The sequence below is a fragment of the Amblyraja radiata genome, chromosome 2 (assembly GCF_010909765.2).
Source record: "Amblyraja radiata isolate CabotCenter1 chromosome 2, sAmbRad1.1.pri, whole genome shotgun sequence".
Classification (NCBI taxonomy): domain Eukaryota; kingdom Metazoa; phylum Chordata; class Chondrichthyes; order Rajiformes; family Rajidae; genus Amblyraja; species Amblyraja radiata.
In genome coordinates this window covers 21611506-21624115 of record NC_045957.1, presented here as the reverse complement: position 1 = coordinate 21624115, position 12610 = coordinate 21611506, and the positions used below count along the sequence as shown (strand labels likewise).

Sequence of the window (12610 nt, the reverse complement as noted above, 5' to 3'; positions counted from 1 at the left end):
TTTTTGTCTGCATTTCGCCTATATCCCTCCGAATCCTTCCTATCCATATATCTGTTCAACTGTCTTTTGAAAGTTGTAATCACATCTGCTTCTTTAGCTTCCTCTGGCAGCTAAAGAATCTTCCAGAGTCCAGACTTTTTTACTGAACATTTTCTCAAGCTGAAGGTAGGGAATGGGGTACGGAGAAGAAAGGCTGGAAATTTCCAACAACTCCAAACAAAATTCCAGCTCATCACATTTCCAATACAATGAATCTGAAAATAGTGTAATTGGAACATGGCTACATTTTTTAAGTAAGAACGAGGAACAGCAGATGCTGGATTACAAAAATAGGACACAAAGAGTTGGAGTAACAGAGCGGGCCAGCAACATCTCTGGAGAACATGGAGAAGAGTCCGAATGTTTGAGACCATCAGTCTGAAGAAGGATCCCACCCCGAAACATTACCTTTCCATGTTCTGAAGAGAAGCTGCCAGTTGCGCTGAATTACTTCAGCATTTTGTTCCCTACATTGTTTTAGCTCACGGTACCCACCTGTGTTGGTGTAAACCCATTTGACAAACAATCACCAATTGCAGCTTCACTGTCATAGCTTTGAAGTACAGCTGTAACCTGCTGAGCCAGCCATCCCGTGCAAACTCCCCTCCGAGCAATCGGCAGCACAGGTGTGGATGGAAACTCAACAATGTTGAAGACAAAATGAAGTTTCCCTGGAAAATATCTGGATGAGCTGCACAGTGATTAAACAAAACAAAAAAAACATCCATTCAGCATTTATTTCTGTCCATTGTCATATTATACTTAACCCTGTAAATCAGTTCCTAATTATTCATTTTATATTTCACCAACAAACTTATTTACAGCCAAATTGTACCATAAAACAAATGCAAAAGCAGTGGTTCCTACACCTACAATGTACTTCATCACTTGCTGTTTTATTTCACGATAATGAATCAACTCAGGACAAGCAGAGACCTGTTCTACTAGGATAATGATCGGCCACAACAAACATCCTCATAAAACAGCAATTAAGAAACATTTTATTCTGATAAAAATCCTACATGGCAAAGATTTCTTCACTAATGTTTTTCTCAGTGTGTGTTGCTCCTATCTTTTTGGCTGGTTCAAAAGGATTCTCCAATGCAGTTAATGGTTATGAAGTTTCAGAACAATATAACTGTATTTTTAAATAAATCCAGTGAAGGAATCTCTGAGCCTGTGCTTTCACATCTTCATATGACAGGTAATATCCAACTCAATGCCAATTATTTAACAAAGTCCTCATCATTTGTAGTTCCTCAATTATGCAAGCGGACTCTCTCAAACTCAACTTCGTAAAAGCTTCGTTTCAGACAATGTCGCCTCCTTATTTGGGCCATTGAAGACTATCTGGCATGTTTAATGCAATTTGCAAAACAATTTGATGTTTATTTCGTAATATATTACTAATTTAAAAAGAAAGTCACATACCAATATCTGTCACAATACCATGACTGAGTAAGTTAATATCACCTCTGTTAGTTTTAGAACATGTTTCATTCAGATTTGGGAGAGTGGGGTGGGGGAGCAAAGATAAAGGAAATAATCACCATTTTTAGGACATTGCTTTTCAAATATACATGGTGATTTTGATGAAAACCAGCATTTTATGACAACTAATTCATTCATCACATATTCTGCATTATAACTGGTTTCAAAGCCTCACTCGCTGGTGATCCATGTTTTCACCCAGGTTTCCCTGTACAAACCCTACTTTATTGTTCAATCTATATTCAATGTGGCTGATTTTCATTCAGAAAATGTATCTCAGATTTGGTAGTTTTAGGATGGAGAGAATGGTATTCTCATCACTCATGAAGTTATAAAGAACGATGTTTTCATATATATTTAAAGTACTATGTGTAAGATATTCATAATTTATTAATTTTCATTCCAAGATGATAAAAGTCATCGAATGAAGAAACTCTTGAATGGCAGTTACCATGATACACCAGATATTAATTATCATCTAATTTGACATTCAATTAAGGAATGGAGATATAAAGCACATTCAGGGATCAAACTATATGTAGAAAGAATGAGTGGGAGCAATATTGCTTTGGCAATGGTTAACCCAAAGGTGGCATCTATTAGGTTTTTCACAGCAATGTCAGCAGAAGAAAATTAACACCTAGTCAAAGGAAATGATATTTGTAGAAAAACAAAAATGTGTTTAAAGAGAAGTTTAAATGAGGAGATTGCAACAGGAGGCAATTTTTTAGAAACAAATCACAAAGGTTTATAGCTGAAGGTGTGGCTGGATTGGTGGAGTTAAAGGATTTTGGTATGCACAGAAGATCAAAGTTGGTGGAATTTGGAGATATTGGAGGATTGCAGGAATGCAGTGGGTCAAAAGACAGAGGATAAGCAAAAATTTGAATTAAATATGAACATTTTGAATTTGGACATCTTGGAAGAATTAGACACAAAATGGTGATAAGCTTTTGGTTACAACTCTTCCAGAATATAGAATTCTGGAAGAGTTGGAAGACGGGAGATCAGCCATGGAATATTTGAGCCGGCGGATGACAAAGTTGATCGATGAGGACTTTTGCAGCAGATAAGCTGTAAACGTGCAGGATTCCATGATGCAGCATAATTACAAGCAGGTGACTTCATATAAGGGTTTGGATTGTAAGTTCAGCTTTATGTCGTGTAGATGCTGAGCTTACAGTTAACCTGTCTCAACAGAGAGAGAAATAGATCAAATCAACAGTATGGACATCCAGTTTTGAGTCTAAACAACATGATGGCTTGGTTCTTCCCAATGACTAACTTGGGTATATATCAAATTTTGTGGATTAAGATTGTTCTGGGTTTCAGTGATCAGATATTTACTGCCTTAAAGATGACACTCATTACCAATATTCATTTCTATAATTCAATCATAAAATACTACCTTGCAGCTGAATAAGATCTTGCTTGTAGCTTTGGTAAATGTTCTGGAAGAGAAAAGATTTTAGAAATGTAATCTAAGGTCAAGAATGGACAATGAAAAAAAAAGTTACGCCTTTTTTTTTGTACTTGCATGTGGATAAATAGCTTCCTGTCGGGTCGCAGCCAGAGAGTCAGAGTGGGCCATCACACATCCACGGCCCTCAGCCTCAGTACCGGCTCTCCACAGGGCTGCGTGCTGAGCCCCCTGCTCTACACCATCTACACACATGACTGCACCCCCGCCCACCACAGCAACACCATTGTCAAATTTGCGGATGACACTACGGTGGTGGGACTCATCTCCGGGGGGGACGAGTACGCCTACCGGGATGAGGTGGAGCAGCTGACAGTGTGGTGTGGAGAAAATAACCTGCTCCTCAACACCTTAAAGACCAAGGAGATAATAATAGACTTCAGGAAGAATAAAACGGACATGGTACCATTAATTATCAGAGGGGACTGTGTGGAGAGGGTGGCGGATTTCCGCTTCCTGGGAATCCATATTGAGGAGGACCTGACGTGGAGCGTGAACACCTCTGCGCTGCTGAAAAAGGTCCAGCAGAGACTGCACTTCCTGAGGGTGCTCAGGAAGAATAACATCACTCAGAGACTGCTGCCGTCCTTTTATCGGTGCTCCATTGAGAGCATCCTAACATACTGTGTATGCGTATGGTACACCAGCTGCACAGCGGCTCAGAGGAAAGCGCTCCAGAGGGCCATTGACAACGCCCAGAGGATTGTCGGCTGCCCTCTCCTTACCTTGGAGGACTTACACAGTTCCCACTGCATCAAAAAATCCCAGAGTATTATAAAGGACATTTCCCACCCCGGACACTCCCTGTTTGAACTGTTACCGTCAGGCAGACGGTACAGATCTACAAGGACAAGGACAAACAGACTTAAAAACAGTTTTTACCCCACTGCTATAAAGGCACTAAATGTAGCCGCCAAGGAACGCAGGGGCGATACATACTAAGAGACTGTGAAATCGACAGAAGGATGTAGGGCTGGGTGTTTATGCGTGCTATTTTTATGATATTTATTTTAGTTGTTTATCTTTTTTAAATATTTTACCTTGTATGTATCGTTAGCTTTTAGAAATGTTTGAATGGTGCACTGACTGGCTGACATTTTACAATTTCGTTGTACATGGTTCATGTTACAATGACAATAAAGAAACTATTCTATTCTATTCTATTCTATTCTATTCTATTCTATTCTACTTGTAGACTCATTCATTCCTTTTATTTTATGGTGCAGAACTAAGATTTCAGCCTAATCTTTCAGGGGCAGCTTTAAGACTCAGATCACGGCTGATCTTGAAGGGTTAGAAGATATATGATAATCACATTCTCTAAATGAGCCTTGGAGATATCATCGAAACAGCCCAGCTACAATGAAACGCTACAGCTACTGCGTTTCATGGCTAGAGCATCTTTTTAAACAAAGGGATTCCATCCAAGTACAAGCTGCACTAGCCCAATTAAACCTCAAATAACTAAAGATTTCAAAGGTTTCAAAGGTCTTTTATTGTCACGGATACCAATTAAGGTACAGTGATATGCGAATTAACACACAGCCATACTAAAAAATCAACAAGACCCACAACTACATAAAAGTTAACATGAACATCCACCACAGCAGATTCCCCACATTCCTGTGATGGAAGGCAATAAAGTCTAATCTTCTTCCCTCATTTTTCTCCCGTGGTCGAGGCAGTCGAACCATCCCTCGGGGCGATCGAAGCGCCCGCAGCCGGCAGTTGAAGCGCCTGTGTCGGGGTGATTGAAGCTCCTGTGGCTTGGAGTTCCCGAAGTCGGTCTCTGACCAGAGACCGCGGGCTCCGTGATGTTAAAATCCGCAGGCACCCGCAGTAGAGCTGAGGTCCCCTGGCAAAGTGATCGTGGGCACCGCGATGTTAAGTCCACAGGCACCCGCGGTGGAGATCTCAAAGTCAGTCTCCAGCAAAGGCTGCCAACTCCTCGATGTTAGACCGCAGCGCGGATGGAGATACGATACGGGAAAAAATCGCATCTCCGTCAAGGCAAGAGATTAAAAAGGTTATAATGATTAAAATTCAAACACATATGCATGGTTTTATTTACATAGAATTCCAGATGTTGGTTTAGAAAATAAAACAGTGTTGGAGTTTCTCAGCTAGGCAATAAGATGACCCACTAATTTACTATAAAATTTGCATATTTTTTATTCAATTTCCATTCCAAAATTCACAAGATGGGGACCTTGATAATAATAATAATACACAGTGGATGGGTTTTCCATTCCTGAGTTTACCAGCTTGTGATATTCTTATTGGGAGTTTGCTGGGGAGGGTGTAGAAGAAGACTAATGACTATGGAAGCACACAAGTAGAAAGCTCTCACATAATTAAAAAGTTACAGGCATTATATTCATACCTATTGAATGCAAAGTGCAAAGAGACAATGGAGTGGGTTGGTTTTCCATCAATGAAAACAGATTCATGGTTTTCACGAATGGAGTTATTAATTAACCAGAATGAACAGCAAATTTTAAATTCTTCACACCATACTGCTGGAAGAGACTTGTCGCATTAGTTTGTCGAGGTGTAATAAGACCCATTTTGAGGTGCTTGGTCACATTTCATTGTACCTTAATTACATAAATAATTGAATGAATAAAATCTGTTCTGCCTAAATGTGATAAAACTGCAAATTGTACATTGTATCTATTTGAAAAATTTCTCCCTTCAAAATCACAAATCATTTGATTATCATAGACTTGTATTCACTGGAGTTTAGAAGGATGAGAGGGCATCTTATAGAAACATATAAAATTATAAAAGGACTGGACAAGCTAGATGCAGGAAAAATGTTCCCAATGTTGGGCGAGTCCAGAACCAGGGGCCACAGTCTTAGAATAAAGGGGAGGTCATTTAAGACTGAGGTGAGTAAAAGCCTTTTCACCCAGAGAATTGTGAATTTATGAAATTCCCTGCCACAAAGGGCAGTGGAGGCCAAGTCACTGGATGGATTTAAGAGAGAGTTAGATAGAGCTCTAGGGGCTAGTGGAGTCAAGGGATATGGGAAGAAGGCAGGCACGGGTTATTGATAGGGGATGATCAGCCATGATCACAATGAATGGCGGTGCTGGCTCGAAGGGCCGAATGGCCTCCTCCTGCACCTATTTTCTATGTTTCTATGTTTCTATCATTTTTTGTAATATAACTTTACGGCCTAATCAAATTATTATTGGCAAAATTGTGAACTTTTATGTCTTTGGCGTACATTTCTAAAAACATTCAATTTACAATGAACTTTCAACATTTATACAAAATAATGTACAACAATAATAAGTGCAGTGACATACTAGCTTCAGTCCAAAGCAACAATTTAACCAAATGTAAATGTGATGGTGTTACTGATCTATATTCATCCTGCTCTCAAGAATTACTAATTATCGTGAAGTTAAGAAATTAGTTTTCGACATAGTGGCAAAGGCACAAGCTCGGAAGTAAGATTATTAAATTATCTGTTTCTGGACTCACTTGAAGAAATACACCTGCATATTGCTGACATATTTCCTTATTACCCAGATTAGTAATAATACTTTCATCTCTGCATTATTTTGCCTCACAGCGCCAGATACCTAGATTTGATTCTGTCCTTGGGTGCTGTCTGTGTGGCGTTTCCATGTTCTCGCTATGATCACATCAGTTTCGTCCGGGTGCTCTGGTTTCGTCCCCCATCCCAAAGATGTGTGGATTTATAGATTAATTGGCCTCTGTAAATTTCCCCTATTGTGTGTAGGGAGTGGATGCAAAAATGGAATAATGCAGAACAGGTGATTAATGGTTAGTGAAGACTCGCTGGGCCAAATAGCCTGTTTCCATGATGTATGTTTCAAATCAATCAATAATTTTTGTCAATGCCTATAATGAATCTATCCAGGTTTCAATCTGCTGCTAAACTACATTTTAAAAGCTCAGCACAAATTGTTAATATCACTCAGATTTATAAATAAACAAAGTATTTCAGAATTTACAGATTCCCTTGCAAAATTGTACAGTTCACAAATAGCACTGTAATAATTGTGTAAAGATATTTTGCCATTATATTGCTTTATGGTCCTGTTCTCAGTAATGGTCCCTCCTGGAGATGTGCCGACCTAGGCTTTATTACTTCAAAGTAATATCCAAAGATACTTCAATAATAAGTGGGTGGATCTGACAGCATCTTGTTCTCTCATTGTCCATAATCTAGAATGGCAACGTTTATCACTCTGGTTGCCAACTTTATCACTATTTAATGGAAATCCTATAACTAGCAGCAAATAGAGAGACTTCAGAAATTCTCTCCACTGTCTCCAATGCTCATAGTTCTCATTAAATTAGAATTCAATCTTAATTCTACACTTTACTTCAAACATTTTGTGACATTCTTATTGTGTGTTTATTAAATCAAACACTGTTAATTCTGGCCATCATATCCTATAACAACTCATTGTATCCAGCTTCTAATGTTGGCGAGTATTCAAATTTGAAAATTCATATTGGCAAAATAAAACTTTGAGAGATGGTGAATGAGGGACATACATATTTTAAAAACAAAACAACTTCAGCGTGTTGTCCATTGACCATAGGGGTCATTCAAGTTTTAGAACACACGATGTTCCTTTTATTATATATCAAAATGTTCAACTGTGATAAACGTTTGAAGCTGCCACAGTTGTATCCAATTTTGATGCAATAATTCAACCTATGATGGCCTCACCAACCCCATCTCCCCACTCCACCAAATGCTCTGACTTACCTGTACAGGTTTTTGTTTGCTCAAACCATTGCAAGTCATTCTAAGTGCCAATTCATTTTGTTCTGGATAATTGTCCCTAAAGTTTCCCCACCATTTCTTTAAACAGGCATCTGTCATTTGCAAACCTCCAGCTTCCTGGTACAGCAAAACACCAAGCTAATTTGCAAGCAGAAAGAAATCAGGCGCAGCAGCAAAATAAATGTTTCGATCATTGGTTTTACTATTACTGATCGAAGGATATCAGGAGAATTCCCTTGCTCTTTATCAAAGGGTAGAAGAGTGAGGCTCAGACCAAGGAGAGTGTGTAGAAGGCCCTGTCCAAACATTAGAAAGAAGGGCAAGTCAGCACATTGGTAAAAGTATTAGACAGAGGACTTGAGGACTGGTGGGCAAAGACACGCACCCTCAGAAGAGTTAGCTCAATGCCATGATTGTGCCATAATGAAAGTACACAAATGGCATCCAACAGCGTGCAAGGACACTGTTGTGTGTTAGACCTCTCTGTGCCGCACATTGCCAGATCCACCAGAAGGACCCAAAGGGAAAATTATGTACCAGGTATTTCTCACTTTGCCCTGGTTTCCTTTACATTTCATGATGCAGTGTTATTGAACTATGCAGTGCACCAAGTCATGGGAACTATCATATCTAATTTCTTAAAGTTCTCCAAGTGCTTTTTAAAATTTAGATACAATTATTTTTCAGCTGTATTCTAAATAGCATCACAAAATTTATGATTATTGCAACATATTGTAATCAGATCTAAGTATCTAGCCAAAAAAACAGTAGAAAATATAATTGCATGATTTACATGCTCTCAGTGTGACTTTTAACTATGACGTGTTTTACTATTTTGCTGGAGATCATGATGCAAAACAATGCAGTTTGCCTCAATGTTGGATCACCTGAATTTGGTGTAAACTTTGGTTCTAGTCTCAATGTTCTTGGAGAATACCAAGTTCATGATGAGGGGACTGGCTACAACTGTGGTAAATAAATATCTACTGACTTCTCAGAGTAAAAACAAACATTTGAAAGAGGACCAGCAAGATGACTCCTTTGTGGCAGAATGCATAAAGATCCATTCGTACAATTAACACTTGGTCTCGAAGGGATCAGATGAGTACTCTTCATGTAGAAGGGAAGGGCGGCCTGAGGACAAAATCCATTCATAGGTGATGTAATGCCCGGCTCAAACTGTACACCCCAAATCTGAAACTACAATGGGCTTGGAGCGCTTTAAGCTTCAATCGGTCATTAATCTTCAGAAGATAGCAGCAAATGCATGAGAAATCAAACTGTGCTGCAATGTAAAAGCTGGTTTGAGACAAACTTGTTTTTATTCAGAATACTCAAAGTTGTGGTAGCAAACTAGATGTCTCCTTTGCAACAGTTACTTATCATCAACATTCAGCACAAGTACCAACACTAGCACAGAATCACAATCAGCACTAGAAAAGATAACAGTAATGGAACACACAACTCGTATGATTGCTTAGCTAAAGCAGAGTACGTAAACACTCGCTTGACAGCCATGATAACTTGACCTTGAAAGTGACAAATAGTCAAAAATTGCTGGAAGAAATCAGTGGGTTGAGCAGATTTCTCCAGCAATGTGTTTTTGCACCAGATTGCATTTGCATGTGCAGTCTCTCGAGTCCCCTATTAATTAGGAACGATGTGCAGATATATTTCTTAATGTTGCTATCTAAATCTGTGACGAACATTAATGCAGAGGATTCCAGAAAACTGGTTAAAAGTCATATACTAAACTACAAGACTAATTCTTCTCCCAACAGGACTGAAAATGGGGGTGAATACAGTGTAGTCGACATACTCAAATGACTTCAAAGTGGACCCAGTACCATGAAACTGATAGTTTAACCAACCGAAAAATAAGGACCAAGCCATGGATTAAGATCAGCACATGGTGCTTTGAAATCACAATGCTCATATTTGTATGTGTCAATAGATACCAATTGTCACAAATTATATACTAAATTAGAAGCTCTTAGATACTTCCCTAAATAGTATAAACAATGCCCTTATTACACAAGAATTAATTCTCCAACTCACCTTGAGCAAAACTATGATAGATCTGCAAGATCAGCAAAAAAATATCTTTCCCACACTGAATCGTTGATAAACTTCCATTTTGAAATTGAAAACGAGATTATGAAGTTTGTACAGACATTTTGAATTGTAAAAAATAAAAATATTTCATTTATCATGACGCAAGGACTCTAAAGTAGAGCAAGTACAAAGCTTAACACGTTCCCCAGTAGTATATACTAGAGATTTAATTGAGACAAAACCAAAATATTCCAAAATAAAATGAAGACTTCTCAGCCATAGACAATATTGCAACATGCTCACTAATATTTTCTTACACATTCAGAATACAAGGAAAATATGGGTTAAAAACGTACCAATAAGTAGGCTAAATGGTGGATGGCACGATGGCAGTGATCTAAGAATATCAAGAAGGCAAACATTGAAGTCTCTAATATAGCGGTTGTAATCTGCTGCACCCTGTTTGCTGCTTAGTTCTTGCAATCGACGTTTCTCACGAGGGTCAGAAGTGTATTCAACTAATGCTCGAAAGCACGCCTAAAACATAAAACATTAAAATGCAATCAAAAATCCTACATTGAAAAACGGTGAGCATTTAATTTCAATCTTTTCCCAAAGAGATTAAGATTAGCCTCGAGGGTGGCAGGGACAGCCAACAGTTAGTACTGATCTCTGGTGTTGTCTGTGTGGAGATTGTACATTCTACACACAAATGGATACGTTTCCTCATAGTGTAGTCCCCAGCCTCATCCCATAGATGTGTAGGTTGGATGGTTAGTTGGCTGTTCTGAATTGCGCCTGGTCAAGTTTGGTGAGAAGTTTACAGGCACGCAAGAAAGAATAAGGTACAAGAAAATGGGTTGGGGAATAGGATTAGTGGGAGTCTTCACATAGCCGGCATAGATTTGGGGAGTCAAATGTCCTTCTCTAAGGTCATGAGAAAATAGCATCATGATCAGCACAGATAACGTGGGAAGTGTGTTGTGCTGTTCCATGTTTCATGCTGGTGTTCCCCATATGGTCTTTCACAGCACTCATTACACCAGGGTCATTTCTTAGTTTGTTGGCAATGACTTGTTGAATGTTAGGCCAGTTCACAAGGTCACACGCTATGGTGGAATACAATTCTGATGTTGCTGATAATCACTGTGCTTCATGGATGCTTGGCTTTTGAAATACTAGAAAAACAACAGTAAATGCTGGAAATCTTCAGGTGAGGCAGCATCAATGGAGAGGGATGCAGAGTAATTTTTTTTCCGTTTAATAGCCTTTCATTATCTGATTTAAGAGAGAGTTAGATAGAGCACTAGGGGCTAGTAGAATCAAGGGATATGGGGAGAAGGCAGGCACGGGTTATTGATTGGGGACGATCAGCCATGATCACAATGAATGGCGGTGCTGGCTCGAAAGGCCGAATGACCTCCTCCTGCACCTATTTTCTATGTTTCAATGTAGACAAAAGTGCAGCATACTGTTAATCCACTAATCCTCCCAAACCTGGCACTGAATCCCAGAGGCAAGCTACAGAAATTTGGGGATTAATTGGGATCTTTGCCATGAATGAAGTCAAGGATAGGATTGGGTAGCCTGCCCAGTTTTATTTTTAATTGAAGATAGTAGTCATTATAGGAAAACTATATTAATTCAGCTTGCTCAGTACTTTGGTGGTATCAGTGAACTCGGTAGGTTTCAACAGACCAGGAAACTGTGCCCCAGTGAGTTAGGGGGGAAATGGAAATAAATATCACCAAATGAGCCAGATGGTGAACAATCTGGATTGTACACAAGTGGATATTGGAGCATCAGAAATTTACTGCATGAGGAGTATTAAGATCTGGTGTCGTTTTAGGTGATTTATATGCAGTATTTTGGCCACATGGGTCAACAACAGATTGTTCTTCTAGTTTTGGCGGTTGATCCCTCTACTTCATTTGGCATGTTAGGCATAGTGTCTATTCATTGTTACAATCTCTACATAAATCTTTAATACCATATTTAACAATGGGTTGGGGAATAGGATTAGTGGGAGTCTGTGAGCTATATCACCCTATTTGTATACAGGTAGCCCATTAATCAATTCCTAATCTACTACGTTTGCTCCATGTTAAATGATAATTCACCCAAATCCAGAGGTATTATTTGTTTTAAGCAGCTTCAATTTGTATAAGATCTATCACCGTTTAAATGACATTAGGAATTTTGGCATGTGTTTCTTTTTTGTAAAGGAGAGATACCCTTTGTATGCTTTTTAGTAAATATAATCACATGGTATATTTATTGTTCAATCCAAATTTTCAATAATATCAACATTTTTTTGCTATTTTCTTTTTTCTCAAAAGCATGATAGTATTGACTTATTTCAATATTACATTTTCTAAATTTAAATCAGCTTCTTTAGTGTACAATATTGTATACTTCCACAAGATCTGACCACATACCTTTTTAGGAACTGCTCGTATTTCCAGACACCAAGTCAGAATGTACTGCAGGGTACTTTTCTTTGGTATGTAATCTGGCAGATGTGCACCTAAAAATGTACATGTTTGGTAAGCCTTGCAAAGAGAATTTTTACAAAGGTAAAAACAGCAATGCAAATTTAAATTTCAACCCTGAACACAAAATAAAAGGTTTTAGGATCATCTATATTTATGTTTATGTCAATTATATATCGCAAACAACAGAGTTCGCAGCACAGATCCTTGTGGGACCACTGTTCACGGACCTGAATGGTCACGTCACAAGGCTTATTTATTTATTTATTTATTTAACTT

General features: G+C 38.6%; 1 protein-coding gene across 1 annotated transcript in view; it reads right to left on the bottom strand.

The window, feature by feature from the left end:
* Positions 1 to 12610, bottom strand: part of mtrr (5-methyltetrahydrofolate-homocysteine methyltransferase reductase) — a 61471-nt gene that overhangs the window by 21852 nt on the left and 27009 nt on the right. Inside the window, exons 8-11 of the mRNA XM_033042931.1 lie at positions 12278 to 12366; positions 10196 to 10376; positions 2939 to 2981; positions 535 to 730 (exon numbers count right to left, since the gene is read on the bottom strand). Of these exons, the coding sequence (XP_032898822.1) occupies positions 535 to 730; positions 2939 to 2981; positions 10196 to 10376; positions 12278 to 12366 (509 nt within the window). The remainder of the gene's footprint in view (positions 1 to 534; positions 731 to 2938; positions 2982 to 10195; positions 10377 to 12277; positions 12367 to 12610) is intronic.